The 20243-nt window shown below is 50.0% G+C and overlaps 1 protein-coding gene across 1 annotated transcript in view; it reads right to left on the bottom strand.

The window, feature by feature from the left end:
* The window catches only part of LOC126531401 (uncharacterized), a 107653-nt gene that overhangs the window by 19686 nt on the left and 67724 nt on the right, over positions 1–20243 (bottom strand). The window contains exon 7 of the mRNA XM_050178914.3: positions 2819–2902. Coding sequence (XP_050034871.1) covers positions 2819–2902 — 84 coding nt within the window. The remainder of the gene's footprint in view (positions 1–2818; positions 2903–20243) is intronic.

Raw genomic sequence — 20243 nt, 5'->3', positions numbered from 1 at the left:
ACACCGCACTGCGCTTAACGCGGACGCGCGCTTTCGGCGACGCTGGCTGGGGCGTGTACGCGAGCCGATGGAGATGACTATGACGATGCTGTATACGTATATGGTTTGCTTGTAGCAGTCGTAGTAGTAGTAGTGTAAACCGCCTCGCGGACACACCTTGTATATCGGGGCGGTTCGCATTACTCCAAATCGGTCCCGCTCTAGGCGACACGGGTTCCGCGAAGCAGCCCGATTGAGATTTGTGTCGCATTCGTCGTCGCCGTCTTCGTCGCGTTCATGGCAGTGCGGGTCCGTATATATGTGACTGCGAACGTGATTCGAGGAAAACAAAGTCGATGAGAGAGATGGAAGTAGTGATAATGAGCAAACTCTTCTTATTCGTCTGACGGGCCCGGGATGCAGGTAAAGTTTAGGGTCGCTGTAGCAGGGAGAACAAATCGAGAAAGAAGAAGACGCAAGGGCACTTAAAGAAGCGCAAGACGTCAGTAAATCACGTTTATACCATAGCTAAATATTGGCGATTTAGAATTACTGCAGGGTTGGCATGTCAAATTGATAACTATTGCGCAGAGGGGATGAGGACACGAGCGGAGAAATCCGTCCGTGTCGCTATTTCTCTACTTGTGTCCTCGTCCTTTTTGAGCATTATAGTTGCAACGAATTGGTGACTTACATTCATGTTTCGTTGCCGCGATACGCTCGCACAACTACGGTGTGTGATCGAAAGGAAGGAGACGCCATTATCAGATAAGTTCAAACCAGTGCCCCAAACTCCGTTTTACGCGACACCTCTCGTGTGAACAACTCCGCATATTGAGTTAGGTCGGTTAGTTCAACCAACCGAAACACAAGCCATGGTCGCCCTTACGAGCACTTTTATGTGCCATAGCCGTGACTTGAAGGTGAATATGGAAGAAAACTGCAGAAAAAACAAAACAACTAGCAGTATAGCATGCTGCATGCAAAACTCGTATAGTTCACGTTGTCGGGCGTCTCGGGAAACCCACTGCTAAGCAAACAGCCCACGTGGAACTGTGTGGGCGACCCGCAAGACGTCAGCCTTCTTTAAAACGGTCTGGACAACACGTCAAACGTGAGACATAAAAACGCTCTAACACCCGGAGCAACCTTCACTACGCTGTCTTCTCAGGTTATCCTTCTGCGGACGCAGAAACATATAGGGATAGAGAGAGAGAGAGAGACAGAGAGAGAGAGAGAGAGGGAGAAATAGAAGGATCGAGATCGAGAGCCGTATAACACCAGTACCACTCGGGCAATTTTAGTGCAATTCTGGTAGTGTTGCGATCTCCGCCCATGCGAGCGCAGTAAATGTCAGCGATGGGTCGGCTCCCTGCCAGGGGCAGCCGTTGATGCATTCGGAACGATGCGGATGCCTTTGCTTTGCCGTGGCAACGGCAACGAGAGCCTGCATCTTCGGTTCCGATAGACTGCGCGCCGAACTTTCGCTCTTTATTTATTCGTTTTCCGTGACCTCTTCCACGCACTCGTAAACCCGGGCAAAACGTCAGGTGAACTACCTTCCCGCGCCTCCGAAGGTCGTTGTCTGGCCGCGACTGACCGCCGCAGTTTCGCAGGGAGCTTACGTTTCGGAGAGAAAGCTTTCACCCGCAGTTTCGAAAAAGCGATGTACAGCTGCTGATGCGTGAAAACATCGCGCTTCGGAAATTACTCGGATTGACCATGTACGATTCCTTCTTTCTTTCTTTCTTTCTTTCTTTCTTTCTTTCTTTCTTTCTTTCTATCTTTCTTTCTTAGTTCATGGGTACTCGGTAGCAGATTCTTGAAATTTGTCATATGGATCGATAATAGCGCATACCTAAAAAATATAGTAGCCTGCAAGTCTGTGCAAATAAGATCAACTTTGTGTATCATGTATCAGTTTTCTTCGGGCTGTTTCACATGACTTGTAAGTACAATGTTAGCGGTGCTGCGCATTATAAATGCTTAGTGCATAGTACAAGGCCCCACCATGAAATAAGTGTCCAACGGCCACAGTTTGCCAAAACGTACATTGCTGACAATATATGCGATGTCTTTATTCTCTCTGTCTCCACCACTTTTTTTGTTTTGGATGTACACATGAGGTGATTCTCGAAAGTTCTTTCGTGTAAGTGTCAAGATGTGTTTAAAACACTCTATTAGTACAAAAAGAAAATAATAAATGCACTTATTGTGTTTAGTGCGATTGTAGTTTGAAAATTATAAGTTATCGTGATTGGCAGCAGTAAGAGAGGAAGAATTTCATCAATTTGTTGTTTGACAACAGTAATAAAGGAATATTATTATTAAACTTTCTGTTTTCAGCACACCGAACACAACTAACACGCGCTCTGACAAGAAATTAACATAATTGGCTAAACATGAACAGTAAGATCACGGTTCTTTCATAAAAGGGAAAAAAACTTATAAGTGCGAACGGTCAGTCACTTCTCACTTCGCATTGCTATTACTTCTACTGGTAGAACGAAAGCTTCCACTACTAGGGTATGTTTCAGTGTGTGGGAACTAACAAAAGAAACGGCATTCCTTGCCACATAGGCGTCCTAGTCAGTGATACGGCGTAAATATATCCGATGAAAATTTCACGTCTCTTAGTAAAGTCTAAGAAGTAGATAAACGCAACACGAAAAAAAAAAAGCGACGCAGGCTATAGAAGTGTACGTGCAGGAATAAGCTCTTTCGCCCTATACTGGAATGAGACGCCGAGCTGGAATGGCGTTCATCACTGCGCTGTGACACCCATTCATGCGGGCGTGACAAGAGGCGTGATCTGGGTCGTGGGAGCATCACTCCATACCTTCGTGGGTTTTCAGGTGAGCTCGCAGATTGCAGGCCAAGGCGAACCTCTTTTGGCAGTACTCGCATATGTGAGGCTTATCACCTGCGTCAAGTGCAAGGAGAAAAGAAAGCAGGAGGAAGAGAATTTTTAGTAGAGAAAGCAACAGTGACCTTTGCAAGTGCAAATAATCTCATGCGTAGTTAGATTGCACTTTAATATAATCTAAAATGAAATAGATGACCGATTTTTCTCAGCAAAGAAAAAATGAATTCATAGCATATCAGTTAAGTGACATGAATTTATTTCTGCTTGTTTGCGTCATATTGTCTAACTATGCGAGTCGCCCTTGTAATATTTTTCGTTTCCTTGCTTTATCCTTCCTGGTATTGCTGTATGTATACGTTTTACCAGCTCTTTCTTACGGCCAGTTGTTTTTTCTATACTCCTGATTGTATTATGCCACTCTGCTAAAATAAATTGCTGGGGGAGCCGTATCTCTAAATAAATAAATGATAAATAAATATATGCATGTATAATGTTGCGTTATATATTTTCACGAAATATTGTGAATCATCTTTCGTGAACATGCATCATGCTCGCTTTCTTGCTGCTGACTCATCATACCTACTTTTGTGAACTATATCAGTGCGAATTAGAGAACCTAACAGCTGCTTTCTCCAGTACCTTTGCATGTACGCATTTACTTCTTTGAAATAATAAACAACGGAATTACTGTATTTTAAGGTTTAATGCATAATGAAGTGTTACAGGCTGCAATCATTAACCAGTGATGATGTCCTATACATCCTCAGGCGTCATCAGTACATCCGTTGTCCGCCTTCCTAGGAACAGCTAATTGTTCATCCCCTTACTGAATGTTGTACCATCGCTGGAGAGGAGCGGCAGGCGTAAGGAGAATCCCTCTACCGTCGTTCTTCGCGTGTGTACAACAGTCGATAGCATTCGCGTTTACAGACTTCAGCACACGTAATGCAAAGGTGCTCAGTCAACTGAATAATCTGGGCAACGACAGGAAGAGAAGGACGGAAAACAAAACAAAACCGCTTTTCCGAAAGCGCGCTCTCGCATTAGTTTGCCGCGCACGCCTTGCCAGCCCCGGAGACCCTCTTCCCCGCAACCACTTCACGTACGACGAGCAAGCGTCTCTCCGCGCTGACAAGCGCAGCCTCGATTCGCCCCAACGCAAACCAGCGCGTGTTTGCCGCTCGCGTCCGCCTGTGCTAGCGAATGATGATGGCTGCGCGTGCCGCGTGGGAGGAACAAGAGGCCAAGCGACGACGACCCTGCATGTCGGCGGCACGCGCTGCCGCGCAGTTTCGTTCGGGCAGCGCCCGGACACACACGCAAACACGAGGGGAGAGAAAGGGGCGAATAGCAGCGGGGCAGTGGCACGTCGGTTCGCGGCCTCGCATCGAGGAAGGGGGGTGGGGGGGGGGGGGGTTTACGCTCTGAAGCAGCAGCCCAAGCGGACCGACTCGGCTCGTCTCTGCTGTATCGCTCCACGCCTAAGAGCCACGCGCAGACGCCCCCGTGCATTGCGTGGTGCAACCGCAGAAAGCCGTGAGTGACGAGAGCGCCGCGTGCCGTGCCCCCGGCATCGTTCGCAGAAACAAAAGCGAGTTCGCGGGCACCAGATGGGCGATTTAACCCGTGACGAGTGCCCGCGCGAACGCGCTGCTGCTGCAGCGAACGTTCGCTACACTTCCGGGGCTGGGAGGCGGGAGCGCGCGCGTTCGACCTCGCGCGTGCGCGCAATCCGTCGTCAAGGCATCGGGCAGTGTCTCGGAAGACACTGGCGTATATTCGTGCGTTTCCGCTGTTGTAGAAGGTATCGGTGGAGGAAGGATTACTGGAAATCCGAATTCCTCTGGTAAAGAGAAGACAACGAGCACTGATTGTTTCTGCACCCTCTTCCTAAACGGGGCGGGAAAGTAAGCTTGCAGGATCGCGAGCTCTCTAAATGAATTTGCAGTCACTCTTAAACAAAGTGTTCAGCTGCTTCTTCTGATGCGTTTTGGGCCATCACACCGGGGTCTGATTTCTGCAATATATTAGGGAAGCACATTCTCCAGACATTTTGCTCGATTCAAAGTGCAGGTCTCGCTTTAAGCCTTCGTTTATGGATCAGAAGCTAAAGATTGCCTTGCGTTGATAGCGCAGTATTCCCGCAAATTTGAACATTTCATGAGTAGCAGTGCATTTTATTCCTATCACAAGCCACCATCGGCAGGCTGGAGCGCTAACATAATGCAATTGTTTAATGAATCAAGACTATTCCACTGTGTTACCGCAACGTGTCGTCATGGCTACTGCTCCCGAATATTTCCTTCCCGTTATTTTTAACAATTTGTCTTAAAAATGGGGACCATCTTTCCTACGCAACGTAAATCGAGAGCAGACGGTGGCGGCCCTTTCGATCAGTACGATGCCGTATATGGGGAGAACAAACGTCGCGTTGAAGCAGCTAACGAACCGCCAGACAACGGCCTGCATATAGCCCTCGTCCACGTGTTTTTCCCTTCAACCCATGCTGGAACCGAGTACCACCAGCGCTGTGGAGGCACACGTTCGCGGCTATGCTGTCCAGCGCTTACACGCATGCCCCACACCCGGTGGAGCGAAACGACGCCGCACTGCTCGGCGCGTTCCGACAGAGCGCGCCCGAGGACAACGCGCACACCAAACCCGCTCTCCTACATATACGCGCATGCACAAGGGGCACCAGTAGCGAGTTGCAACGGTTGGAGCACGCGAGCGCCTCATTTATTGTAATCGGAGGGAAGCGCCGAGAGGTGAGCCGAAGAAGATGGCGAAGGGGGAGAGAAAAATTGCCCCGCAGCGCAGCGTGCATCGGGGGCGAGAACACTTGCGAGAAGGTGGTGCGGGGAAAGGGGAGGCGACAGGCAGGAGCCACCCGTATTACACGCACAAGCACGCGCACACGCACGCACGGTATAAGGGGCGGCCGTGGCTATAGGCCGTGGCGACGCCGCCGGTGGAAATTTCGGTGACCGCCTCGGGAGCGTGCGGGCCGGCCGGTCGCCACAGCGGCTCTGCGCTATCGAGGCGACATCTCGGCGACGACCGTCGTGGCCAGCCTCCCCTTCCCGCCTGTCTGGACACCAAAATGTCCGTCGATCATCATCGGCGAGGAGGCAGCGGCAGGCCCAAGGCTTGCTCGGTCCATCTTCCCGCCGTACTCTTCTTCTTTCGGCCACAGTCGGTGGTGTCGCATCGCCCAAGCTCGTTTCCCCAGGCGCTTTTTTTTTTTCCGAGTCGCAGCAATTAACCGGAGCAGAGAGGAAAAGTAAAAAATAAGACGGTCGCAGCGAGAAGACGCAGAAGAACGAGCCCTAAGGGGTGGGATGGTCGGGCGAGGGGACACATTTGGCCGGGGCTCTATGGTTATGTCGCGGCCGCGCCCTCTCATCAGGGGTGCGCTGCAGAAGGAAGAGCGCTTCGAGCAAAGCTTTGGCGGCGAACGCGCCCGACGCGCGCTCGAACGCACGCCAGTGTGTCCAGTGGAGGCTCTTCGTGTCGCTGGCTCAATTTTCGTGGCCTCGCGCAGCGCGACCCGCCAGGGTGACGCCCAAAGTTCGCGAGCCTGACTGGCGCCGGCACGTGCATCCCGCAGGAGAGGGCTAGGAGGAGGCGGAGGGGTCCACAGGCATGCGTTGCTCGTCGTCTGGTCGTGCGGCGGCGATAGCGCACGTCCGAACGATAATGACACGCAGAAGTACCGGTGCTAGCGCGCGTGAAGCCCGTGTCGGGTAGTTTGTTTAAGGAGCACAGGAAACATGCCACCGTAATTTGACAGTCATAAATCAGCTTACAATTTTAAGTTTACTGTACTGCGCCTGTAAACAAGCTCCAGAGCGTGACGTCACGAAGTTGAGAAATACTGCCGTGATTTTCAGCGCAGGTAATAATAGTTTTATTTAGAAGGCAACCTCTAATGATGCAAGATTTCTCGGTGGACGAGATGAACACTTGTGGGCAAGCTTTCAACGAGTTGCTTACCGAAGGTTATTAATAATTATTTCAGTGAACAGTGAAGAAGCGGTTTACCAGAGTGCTATGTGATGATGACGAATGTGGTGCCTTGTGGCGCAACGGCCGAATATAACTGAGTGCTATGTGCTTGTCTGCTCCTTTTTGCCTGCGTTATAATTCGCCAAGCTTGCTTTTTCGAAACCGTGAAGTTCGCTATAGAGTTCGGTTGGCTGGACCAGTGAGAACAGCTGACGTGGGGTATGGGTACGGGTATGGAACCAGAGCTTTTGTTCACACCTGGCTCGTAGGAAGAGCTGAAGGTGTACATGCTATGAGTAAGTACACCGTGAAAGAAAAAACTGCTGCTAAGATCACACAGAACAAAAGAAGAAGAAAAAAAAGAACGATGTTTTGAATTCTCGTAGCAAAATGGTGCCTCTAAATAAATGTCTTGGGACGTGTAAGCGCGCTGTTAAGATGGCGTTGTTATCCCTCTTGAAAGGTAAAGGTGACGATTGATGAGTCTCAGCCTGCTAGAGCATGTCAAAGGTTACGTGGCGTTCTGTGTTGTTGTTAAGAAACATTTCATCGTCTACGTTCTGTGAGCGTAGATCATTTGATGTTGACAAGCTATATAGGATACGAAGCATCGTAGCCACAATGGAATACGCTTCGTTATAGTTTGCAGGGACAAAAATTATAAACAGACGCAGGAACTCCAATCAAGGCATTTAGAATAAAATATTGCTTCTATAGGCTTTCTTTCTGGCAATGTAAACACACGCGTGTCAAGCAGTAGAAAAGCAGCACAGCTAGGCAAAATACTAGAGCTAAACTACCGTCTGATAACCATCCGTAGTCTATTTTCTCTAGTCTTCCTATTCCTCTATTCCCCTATACCAACGTAGGATAGCGAACCAAACAATCTTCTGATTAATATCACAGCCTGCTCTGTTTTCTCTCCCTAGTTTCCCGATTCCTGTTACACTGGCAGCTTGTTAAGCAGCATAGCAGCTGTCAGCGTTATTGTCTGCAGAAGTAGAATAATCGCGGGGGTGGCGTAACTCAGAGTTACTACTCTCAAAACATTGACATTGCCACCAAAATTTAAAGATAGATAGAGAGAGAGAGAGAGAGAGAGAGAGAGCAGAAGAGTGAAAGGAACAAAGAAAGAAAAGAAGCGGGAGCACAGACAGGATAAGAACAGCCAAATTGTCCCACACACAAGGCAGAAGGTCGCCAATTCCAGGTCATAAAACACTCTCGCGACATGCCTGCTCCCCACAGCCACCTCTCGCACCACCTGCAGAGGACACGACGAACCGAAACCACCTGCGCATTTTCGATCTCGAAGCGAAGGCCGGAGCCAAAGCTGTGCTCGGTGGCACGGGATGGAGCGCACCATGGTTGTTGTTGTATGTGTACGTGTATACCCGAGAGCGACAGTGCAGCGGACCCTGCAATTTCAGTCCTTCAACCACATTCGTCGATGGTCGCCTCCTCCCTATGCTGAGCGCACGCGCCGAGAGTGCGAAGTCGACAACGATGATGGCGCCGACGAAGGTCTCGTGGCGGAGGTGCCGGTATAGGGCGCTGTACGCGCCGCGCGTCCATCGAGGCGCCTATTTGGCCTCGCGCGAGCCGATCAGGCACCCATTTTGGGGTGGGTACAAACCATGACGTGCGGCTGGGAAAAACACCGAACATGTTATTTCTTGGCTTCGAAGACTGTCCTTCCACTGTCCGCGTATCAGTATATGCCTGGCAGTCGAGCGCGGGACGCCGTGGTTCTGTGTCCTTCGAGCCAGGTACAGACAGCCTTCTTAAGAGGACACAGTACACCCGCCCACAAGACGGCTATAGTGTTGCAAAAGATAGAACAACAAAGCTGTCGTTGCTTGCTAGTTGTATCTTTACATTTACGTGACAAAAAGAAAAGAGAGGAGGAGTGGGGGTGGGGTCAAATACAGAATGTGTGGGGGTGTCTGTTCTGTCTGTCTGAGCGTACGTATTCACAAAAAGCTCTTATGCTAGAATTTTTCGTAAGAACCGATTCCAGCCATTCTTGTTGCTAGTCATACGATTAGCGAAGCAAGTAACACTTACGAACGAAAAGCTTTGTGATTGTGACCCCTGCTTTTCTTGTATCTATACATTCTATCTATACGCTTGCTGGCAACGCTGGCTGACAACGCTAGACGCTGGCCTCGGCACGGCTAGATTTGTCTATGCGAATGTTAATTTCTTATATATGTTAAAAGCAACCGCCTTGCTTAATCTCAACGGCAAGGATGTTTTAATTGAAAGGGGAGTAAGCGTATAGAAAGGCATATTGCGCTTCTATATATGCACGTTGAAATTTTGGAAGAGACTCAGATCTTCTCTCCTGCCCTTGAGGTGCCGCTATGCGCGAAAAGGAGTTGTAGGCACTGTTCTTCCTCTGAATTTCCCTAAACAGTTGCAGCACTTGAGGCTACGAAAGAGACCCTACATCCGTGCCCAATGGCAGCCTCTCGCATTGTAATTTTTTATCAGTCTATAGGAGCGAATACTAGCACGCACGCACCGTTCGGTGTACAGTACAACGTGCTAGTATCCAAAACCTGTAAACCTTTAGCACAGGGCAACCGAATCAGCGTGCACTCAATAATGGCCAGGCCGTGGGGACTAGCGAGAAGAGGCTTTTGTAATGCCCCTCTCCAGCGTTCCGACTCACACTGCGGTATTTTGCAACGAGCACAGTTCTTTCGAAAGAAACAATGTACGCAGTCCTCCGCCAACGCCAAAGAAGTCTGCCCATCTTACAGTGGCGAGAAGGAAATAATGAGCAAGACAGCTCAAAACAAATAAACGACGAAAGTGAAAACCGCGCGTGCGCGCATGCGCGCCCGTGGTCTTTGTACGAGTAGCGGGAGCAAAATTGCATACATCTGGGAGGAATGAAAAAGAAAAAGTAACCCGAAACAAACAAACAAGAAAACGCGCCCCGCTCGCTTGATGCCGCAGCGGCGCGTGTAATATTATTCACGCTGAATTGCGCCCAGCGCGCGCGCGCAGCGCAACAGGTTTCACCTCTTTCGGAGCGGCGTCCCGTCTCCTGAACAGTGGGCGCCATGGAACCGCGCGGCACAAAGCACTCTGACCCAGTGGGACGACGACGTGCAGAGAGGGGTGGGGGGGGGGGGGGCGCAGGAAGCATATGCGGGGAACCGGAGAGTCCTTGCAGCGGCGTGCCCGAGTCCCCGTCGGGTAATTGCGAGAATGCGTCTGGAGCACGCGGCGGCGTTATGTATACGCGCACTTAACTTGTCACCCCGCAATAATGCGCTTTCCGGACCGGCAAAGGATATGCGACTCCCTCATACACTATAGCATGCGAGTTGTGCGATAGCATGCGACATTGTGCGTTCGGGTACAGGCGACGTGTGCTGATCCTTTGGCTCTGCACGCTCTTTCAGCTGCCGATCGGAAGGCAGGGGGGAAGGGGGGAGGGAGGAAGAAAGAAATTACATAGCGTTTCGCACCGGGGGGGTTTGATTTCGCTCGTGTAAAGCAGGCTGTGAAGAGCTCCAACGCCACAGACCTCACCCCCTTCCTTCGCCTTCTCTCGGTGGCGTTTCGGTGAACTGTATCATTGACTCCGGGTGACGCGGCTGCCCTGCTGCCTCGCTCTGAGGTTCAATGCATGGCGACTGCTTTTGCCTTGAGCGGAGGGAGCACGGAGGAATTCGTTTTCCGTACCAGATGCTGCTATAGGCGAACGGTCGGTTCGGGTTGAGCACACAAAAGCTCTCGTGTGATCTCGTAGCGTCTCAAGGCCTTTCTGTGCTTCACAAAGGCAGCGTCAGACTCGGAATGTGGCACTTGGCGAATGAAGCCACGCGTCTCTATAACGCTCCAGTATGCGGCTTTACCATTCTGTGTTATTCGAACGCTACCATGTCGGCTTGTGTTCACATTTTGTTTTCTTATTGCTTCTCAGCGAATGTTCGTGTTAAGCGCCTCATTTTGGATCGTGAAACCGCACAGTGGGCACTACATTTCGTCGACAGTGAAGTCGGGGAAGCTTGTGGGAAGTGTTAGTATGAGTTATAGTAGCCCTAAACTTACTCTCTCTAATGCACCCAATGAACAAAAAGAAATACAAATTTGTACTGGAAAATGTTGTGGGATAAAGGACAGGCTTTCGACATCCTACTTTGCTGCCTATATGTGTTAAATCAGCACGGTCATATCCGCCTGTTCAACACAGATGCAATTGCATTTGTTCTTAATTGTCGGCTGGTATGCTGTTTCGTTCGAGCCAAGCTAGTAAAGGAGCCCGATTTGTTACAGTATGTGTACATCGATGAACTCTGCGGCATGAAATTCTTCCCTTTCGCACAGGAAGTTCTTCACAATTTCTTCGACGTCCGTGGTGAGGACAATACTGCCCCTTTAGAAATTCAAAGTGATGCGGTGCGACTTTAGCAACGCTCCAGGATCATGCATGCGCAAGTATATATACAGGCAGCAACTCCTCTTCATTATCACTGCTTTCTTACCACCATTTCGCCTCGCTAATAAGAGTAGCAACTAGCTATAAGAAGCAACCTATATACAACTTAGCCTAAGCCGCTCTTTCGGAATTTTTCGTAAGTAAATTATTTCCGCCTCTTTTCGAGCGCGCAATGATTGGCTACATTCATGACGAAATTGTCATAAACAGGGTGTATGCACTCCGTTGGCATTTTTCCACCCATCCTGGCTCCGAGCCACGGTATCCGCGCCGACATCTCCCCCCCCCCCCCCCCTCTCCCCAGGTTCGAAGAAACCAATATCTACTCGCATCGGAATTCGCGGACACCACGAACACGCCACGCCTGCTCTGTGATGTTCATTAGCGCACAGCATCTGAGTTGCTATCACCGTTTTCGATCTTGGCTTGTCTCTACTGCGCACAAATCTGCTAGCGCTTTTACGAAACCGCGGCGCGGCATAATTCGGCTAGTGGTTTACGCGAAAATCCAATCGGCGGCGAGCTGGTATATATGTATATATATATATGTGTGTGTGTGTGCGTGCGTGCGTGCGTGCGTACTCCTTTCGTGCCGTGGACGCGTGCGAATTGCGCACACGTGTCGCCCACGTAGCGCGCCGTGGTGCGACAGGCGCCTTGGTGTCAAAACCGAGGGAATGGCCGCCCACTCGACGAAAAGGCGACGGCAGCGACGTTCCATGCACGTGGTTGCACGCCCTCGGGCACTTCGCTTTCGCGACAAAAAAAAAAAAAAAAAGAAAGAAAGAAACGGCATGCCTCCGCAGCCTTCCAGTCGGGCTCGCGGGCATAAAGTAATTAGTGCCGGCGGAGAATTGCCCGCTTTTCTTCAGCTCAGCAGCGGCGGGCGTGCGTTTCACGCGAGCGGTAACGCATCGTCGCCTCCGTGCCGCGCCAGGCTTGGCCGCGAATGCGCGCCCGCGCGCCAGTGCGAGCTTCGCGGTGTATGCAGCGATAAGCGACCACGAGCTTCTTGCCGTATGCTTGCTTTTCTTTCTTGCCTCTTCTGCGTGGCTTCGGTGAAAAAAAGAAAGGAAGAAATGCTCGAGATTCTCGCGGCGCACGTCCACCTCAATGTGCTCTGTATTGGAGGCCTGCAGCGTGCGACTGAACCGCGGAACAGGAGTGCAAGCCGACGACGCTATACCAGCGGCAGCAAAAGAATGGCGACAGAGCGACGACGGACCTGGCAATGGGCTAAATCCCCTTTATTAGCCGCGCAACAGACGAACCCGGAGCTGGATGGACACAGGAAGGCCCGTTAACGGACCCAGACTGCGCGGATGAAGCCGCTGGCCGGGAGGGAGGGCGGAGGAACAGGAAGGACTTGTAGCGAGAAGAGGGAGAAAGAGGGGGGGGGGGGGGGGGCGGCCGTCGCCGAGTTGCCGGTTATCTTTTCAGATTGCGTCTAATTGCTGCCAATGGGCCCTGTACTATATTTGAGTGTTTGGAACGGTAAACTGCCGCACTCTGCAGCAGCGACGGCGGACGCGTTCCTGCTGATATCGCGGCGGCAGCCCAAGACACCCGCGGCAACTACGGCGACGACGACGGGGGAGAAGCTTTTAAGCCGCCACTGCACGAAGCAAGACAATTACACGATGGGCTCTGAGGATAGTGGTCGCCGTTATCGCCGAACAATCCGCTCGCATACACACGCACACACACTCTAGTTTACAGTCCGCACAGCGCCGTTCATGGTTCTTCGCGGTGCGCGCCTGCGCCTTTGTCTCCATCTTTCGAGGGTCGTTCTTTCGTACATGCTTTACGAGCTGGGATTAACGAGACGCGACTCTCACGGACTCTATACAGACTGAGAAGTGCTGCGCACGCAGGCGCCACTTCGGCAGCCCTTAGAGCGATGGCCGTCCCGTGCGCAGCTGTACAGACGACGCGACGAGGGCGGCGTCAGCACATTTTAGACGCCGAGTGCTCAGAGCAAGAAAGCGCTGTCGCGAGTTGCTCTGCGAGCGCGGTGGCGGCTTCGCCGATTACAACTGGCGCGAATTGGAGAGTTTAACGACGAGCCTGCCGGGCGACGCCCCTCCACGGCTGAAGTCCCCCTCGAGCGACGTAAGATCCGCGAGATCCCATAGCGAGTCTAGGTGCGGCAAAGAGCTCAACAAGTATCGATGTTGCACGGTGTTTTCTCGCTCATGCGACAAATATTGGAGCCAGAAATATGTGATTTTTGTTTTATTTCATGCGGCAACAAACAACGTTATGAAGTTTGGTACGTGCCCTCGTGTAGTAACGTTGTGGTTGTGTTTAAACATAAGGCTACGAAAATTGCACAAACGAACTAGTGTCCAACAGTCTTCCAGCCTTAATCAAGAAAGAAAAATGCTATACAATGAACAAGCATGGACAACATCAAGAAAGGGGACACCCATCAAACCATGACGCAAAGTCGAGTGACCAGCTGTAGCAAAATAATAAAGTATGTGGTAATAATACCTGCGGAAGCTCTAGTGAACCAGTTTTTCCTTTCCTAAAGCGAGCCGCTAGCAAGCCATCGCTAACAAGCTACCTTTAGCCCGCCATGGAGTTTTAAGGCGAAAGCTTTAAGTGGCTGCTACCCCCGATGGCCTCGAAGAGAACGCGTCGTCCAGTCCAGTCGTACAAAAATTATCACCGTCAGCAATGGCTATACCCCCCTAAGCAAGCAAAATATACAATGGCTCATCCCTTTCGTAATGCAGGGGCTACAATCAATCAGCAAGGTGAAGCGTACAGTGCATACATTCATTGGAATCACGCAAAGAATGTACAAAAACGCGGCGTCTAGTCGAGTGACAAAAAAAAAAAAAACACGTAATTTATTTTTTCAGTGGTTCATACCATCCTAAGCAAGCAAAAAATGGAATATCTCATACTACCCTAAGGCTGAGGCTACAAGCGCTCAGCAAAGTGAAGCAAACAGCTCAGACATTCATTGAAATCACCCATACAACACACAGAAAAGCATACGTTTGAATTCTTTGCTGAGAGTACGCAACGTAAAGTCGAAGAGAAATGTCGATGGGGGCGAGTCTGGCACCGATATACGAGCGCGTGAAGAAGCGTCGAAAAAGAGCCAAAGAAGCCGAACCGCGAAAGCAGCAACGCGACGTAGCGAGACGGCGCATTACCAAGTGTGCAGCAGGTCCTCGCATTTTTGTGTTACAGGAGTGCAACATACTGCCGTAGTTTTAGATTGCGTTGTCTGCACGTGGAAGGACATCATGTGCTCACTGCTTCAACTGTACCTGCCGCCATCCACCCACTGATGTAGTACATTTTACGTATAGAGAAGAAATACAAACTGCGAAGGACAGAGGGAACAGTCCCCAAAGAAACCCAATCGTACTGTGCTTCTCACTTCGTCTTTCTTTCCTTTTATTCCAAATGTACTAACGTAGACCGGAAGAAGAAAAACAAGCACGAAACAACTTGCAGTTATTTTTTTTTCTAAGATGACTTCAGTGTACAAGCCTGTTGGTTCAAACTTTTGTTTCATTTTTTTTTCTTTCGGAGTCAAGCGCAAAGGCTTAGGTGTCGTGCTCTGGCGCACTGTCAGTGTCTAGAACACACGATATGCTACCACACGTCTGAAGATACAACGAAGAGATGCCACTGCCTCTCCTGCTCCGTCTCGGAGGGCAGCTGAAAGATCCCGACAAGAGTAGCTATTACCTCTCGTGGCTGGTCGCCCCCCTGCTCTGTAACCACTGTTTTCTCCTCCGACAACCGAGCGGGAGGCTACTGCAAGACAACGCTTCGCCTTCCTATTTGGAGCCGTCACACCTATAGCGAGCAACGTTCGCGATCCAGTAACTCTCATCTGCGATCGGGACATGGAATTCGCTTTCGACTTGTCCAGAGGATGAGCCCCTCACTTAACGTGAAATTACGTAACCGGGTACAGCTTAGGTGCAAATGATCACTCGTCAACTCACTTGGAGCCTTGACCATGGCATGGGATTCAGTGAAATATAACTGCATTCCGGCAACGCTCCTATTGCTCCTTACAGAGGACTTGTGCACCGCCCTTTATTAATAAATGGGATTAATTCCTTGATTCTATTAGTGGCTTGTGGGTGGAACCTTTTTTTGAAGTGCTACAAACGCATGATGAGAACACAGAGGTCCCAGCTACGGCCTTATCAAACAAAGAAAGTAGCTGCATATCTTTTTACGAGCACTAGCTTGCGGACGTAGATCTGACAAGGATTAGGCCTTCCCTCCTTTATCCCTCACTTCCAGTGATTTAGTGATGCAAGTTATTTGAAAAGTGCAAGTTATATGAGCCTTCATGCGTGAGACCGACATATCCTTAGAGTAAACCGAATAACTAAAGGAGTGACGAAATAATAAGCGCTCATTAAATGTAATTCTGAGAGCACATCGCAGCAATGCGTGATCGCAACGCTAATATGAAGGCGCTCATGCTTCAAATACCGTGGTAAATACTGAGGCAAATCTGTATATCTTCTGCCCTTTGAATTTCTTTGCCTGTTAGCAGTTAACGTCCTTGTTGTCATCAGGTCATTCGAGAATCAGGCGTTCAAGCGCAACAGACCTGTCTCTTGAGAGCAAGTTAGTCGGTTCGCTGAAGTAAAAATGTATTGGGAAACAAGGGAGTACTGTATTTGACTGCATAGATATAATTGTGAAATTGTTACAAAGCGAAGCTGCCTAACTTAGACCAAATACATGTCCCCTGCAGGGCGAATGGGCTTAAATCAAAAGTGAAAATCAAAAACTGTTTTTTGTTAAATCACTTGTTACATGCGAAAAATAGACAGGGCTGTTTAGGTCGTCCCACGCAACTTTCTAAGTGCTGTGACAACAGCACTGATCCAACTGCAATTTCGTCAACTTTTGCGCAACAATAAAATGTATTCGTTGAGCACTTCTGCCATCTTTCTATGCCGCGAGGAAGCTTTAAGATTAAATGCACTTCTGCAAAAAAAAAAAAAGGAAAGAAAAGAAAGAGTGAACGCCACTAATACCAAGAAACGAAGAAGCAATGGCGCACCAAGAACACGACATTGTGAGACTTTTATTTCAATTGACTTCCCTATCACAGAGCAAGCTTCATAAAAAAAAAAAAATAAGGAAACGCGGGGCACATTTCTGTATTTTACGCTCGGTAGACTCCCACCTCTTCCTGCATCCTCTGTTCCCCATACACGCGCATGCATACACGCAACATTAAGTTAGCTGACAGGATCAATCTTGTTTTATCCCCAAGCGCAAACAGGGCCTTTCTTTCTTTCTTTCTTTCTTTCTTTCTTTCTTTCTTTCTTTCTTTCTTTCTTTTGATTCTCTCTATTCAGTGACCCTGGCGTTTTTCTAGGCAGACAACACGGTCGAAAATTCTGACGTGCTCAGTCAATACAGCAACAGCCGAGAGGGGTTTCGCATTTTCGGACAACTGTCACAAGTCGTTTTCCGACGGAGCGCCCCGCAAAAAATCATCGCGCGACCACGCGCCTCGCCAGAAAAGGCGAGGGGCTCTCCCATGCAGCCCATATGTGAATGCAGCGCGAGGGCGAAAGAGATGGGTTTATCCGGCAACGGAAGACTTGTCCGCTGCTCAGCCGAGCAGTCAGAGGTGCGGTTTCTGCATCGCAACAGCGGCAGCCGCAGAATCGGCGGCAGCAACAGCAGCAGCAAGCGAAGCACTAGAATGCTAATAGGGCGAGGCTCCCAGCCGATCTCGACCGCATGCACCGCGCCGGCGAAAGGTGTGTTCGTTATTAAGGCGGCCAGCTCGCGCGTAAGGCAGGTAGCGGGTCTCGGCGGTGGCGACCGCATAGTGGTGGATAAGGCACTTGGTCATCGAAGAAGACGAAAAAGAAAACCCCCGCCGTTCTTCATCTGGCTCATGCGCTGCCTCTTTGACTCACGCTGCTCACACGCAGCCCTTCTCTTTATTCGATCGCCTTTACTTCACTTTATTTTATTTTTTTGGTTGCCTCCTTACTTGTTCTCTTTCTAGCTGCCCGGGCTCTCCATCAGAACACGTCCACGGCGAACAAACGAGTCTGCGCGGGCTACTGGAAATGTACGGGAAGAAAGATTGGTGACGTTCGCTTCTGAGCGGTGCAATAGCTGCGGGAAAGATTACGAGCTGCCCATTTGGCGTCTGTTCTCGATCTTTTCTTTCGTGCCCTTGCGCGACTTCACGAAGGCGTATGCGGGGGCGTGGTACCTTTGCATCGTGTTACCGAGCTTTTAAGCATCATCAGTAGTTCAAAATGTCTTTGTTCTTGATATGAACTTGCGCCTTAAGATTGACGTCAACGTAAGCTGTGGTTATATACCTCTTGGCTACAGCATGACCATTGAAGCTTCATCAAACGGAATGCACACACGATTTACCCCCGAAATGTGAAGTGGAAATGAAAGACTTACATTAAGACAGACAAACGCATTCATTGCGCGTTTTTCTTGTACACTCCATTCTCTGTCCTCGATGCCGTTTATTTGTTTCCTACTCTCTTTCTTCCGCCTTTACCATCACGCAAATGACAACATTGTCGGCGGCGCTTGCAAACAGCACGCCAGTGCAGCGAGAAAAAAAGAAAGAAAAGAACGCGGAGAACTATCCTTTTAAATGCAATGACGCCCGGCGGTGCACAAGTGTAACTCGCAGTTTGCCGCTGCACGCGCGTGTCTGACTACGGTTATAAGCCCAAATGAGACAGGTTTAGAACTCGATGGCGTGGTCGCACGCATCCTCACGAAAGCCGGCGGCTCTCCTTTGAGCAGCAGTGAAAGAAACCAAGATGTTGCAGGAAAAGCGTAGGGGCGATGGCGGCTTCGTCATTTTCCCTGCCACTTCCACGCAACATCCACGTCATAAGATCCCCACAGCGATCCAATTGGCTCGCAAATAAAGGGAGCGGACAGCTGGTTTCTAGGAGCAGTTCAGAAAAAGAAGTAACATCAAAATGAAAAGTTCCTGGGCTGTGAGGCCTAAGGGCTTTTTCCATACCTCCCGCTTTTGTGTAAGCGAAGCGCTGCTAATTCTTGCGGAACGTAGATGGCGTGGGGCACGCAGGCAGCACAACCACCGTCCATAGCACGCACGCACTCCTTCACGCCCCCACTGGGTGCCTGGCTCGTGGACGCCGCTCCTCTGTACGAGCTCGCGCACCTCCAATGACATTGTTTCGCTGGACCGTGAAGTGCTATTCATCAGCGTGCATTGCTAAGCTCACGCTCTTTCGTGTCTTCGAGCTGTTAATCTTTTTGTAAGTTCCACTCTTCTCGAAATAACAGCTGTCGAAGTAACTCAACTTGCCGATTCAACAAATTTCAAACAACTTGTCTAAGGAGCAGTGGTCCCTATTTTATCATGTAAGCTCTTCAGTTTCTTCAGAGCTACTGACATCGACGAAAAGTGCCTTACTATAGCCTGTTTTATTCGAATGGTCATTAGGGGCCAACCAGCCAACGGCAGTCGAACCTCGTGAGTAAGTTCTATTCGTAATGCCACAGCCGGAGTTGCATAGCTGCAAACATGGTATTACAGCGCCCCGGGTCTCCCCGCGTAATTAGTTTGCCGAAGAGTCCCGTAGTAATAGGTGCAATATACCGCTCTTGCGAAACAGCTGCAGCCTCGAACGAAAGCCCACGTTCGCGTCAAATTTACGCGACACTATTGGAGAATGTCCAGCCTCATGACATATGGAAGCGAAGGCGCGCGCGAGCCACACACCGCTTGAGTGAGCGCGTATATAAGACGCCGCAGGTGTGGCATATTATCGCGTCTCGGCTCAAGGCTGCCCTTCGCAATCCTCCAACAGCGCGCTGCCCAGAAGCGCGGATAGAGGCCGTCGCGCATGCATACGGTGCGCTGCTAGGACGAGATATGGGTGTGTGGACGCGTGTGCGTGTACGTACATACGTCCGCAATGAAACAACCACGCATGCCTTGAGATATTGTGTGCGCGCGCCAGCTCCGACGTGGATTTAAAAGGATTGGCGGACGAGACGGCGCGCGCCCATAGGCGTCGGAAAATATTGACGGCCCGTCGCTTAATCAGTGAAGGAAGCAAGGAGTGGGGGAAAAAGGCAATGCAACGCGCCCATAAATTGGTTGGTTTGGTGGCTCGCCTGCCAACAGTGGTGGCGAAATTTGTGTAGTACGCAAGCTCAGCTCTGTATACACCCGATCTGCCTTGGTATTACAAATGATATCGCAAGTGATACTGCGATATCGCTATCGTCAATGGGGCCAGTGAACTGAAGAAGTTTGTGCCAAACACTCAGGCAAAATCAATATGCTGTCGGATGCGGAAAAGATCTCAATGTTCCATGCAGTTCATTTCATCCCAATCCACTTAGTTCATCATCATCATCATCAGCAGCAGCAGCAGCAGCAGCAGCAGCAGCAGCAGCAGCCTGGTTACGCCCACTGCAGGGCAAAGGCCTCTCCCATAGTTCTCCAACTACCCCGGTCATGTGCTAAGTGTGGCCAAGTTGTCCCTGCAAATTTCTTAATCTCATCCGCCCACCTAACTTTCTGCCGCCCCCTGCTACGCTTCCCTTCTCTTGAAATCCTGTCCGTAACCCTTAATGACCATCGGTTATCTTTTCCCTCCTCATTACATGTCCTGCCCATGCCGATTTCTTTTTCATGATTTCAACTAAGATGTCATTAACTCGCGTTGGTTCCCTCACCCAATCTTGTTTTTTATACGTTTCACTAAATCTATGAATGTGAGGAGCTGGTAATCTGTACGCTGCTCAATGAAACAATTCCGTCACTTTATACACATGCTTGTTCCTCTTTAATATTCTTTCTTCTTGTTTTTTGCCTATCCGTTTTCTACTAGGCTATTTAGTGTTGAACGGTTATGTAGCCGATACAAGCCAAGTGGAGGGAAGCAACAGGCA

This window comes from Dermacentor andersoni, chromosome 5, assembly GCF_023375885.2.
Source record: "Dermacentor andersoni chromosome 5, qqDerAnde1_hic_scaffold, whole genome shotgun sequence".
NCBI classification, from domain to species: Eukaryota; Metazoa; Arthropoda; class Arachnida; order Ixodida; family Ixodidae; genus Dermacentor; species Dermacentor andersoni.
The sequence above is the reverse complement of the archived record's forward strand: the minus strand, read 5'-3'. Positions and strand labels throughout refer to the sequence as shown.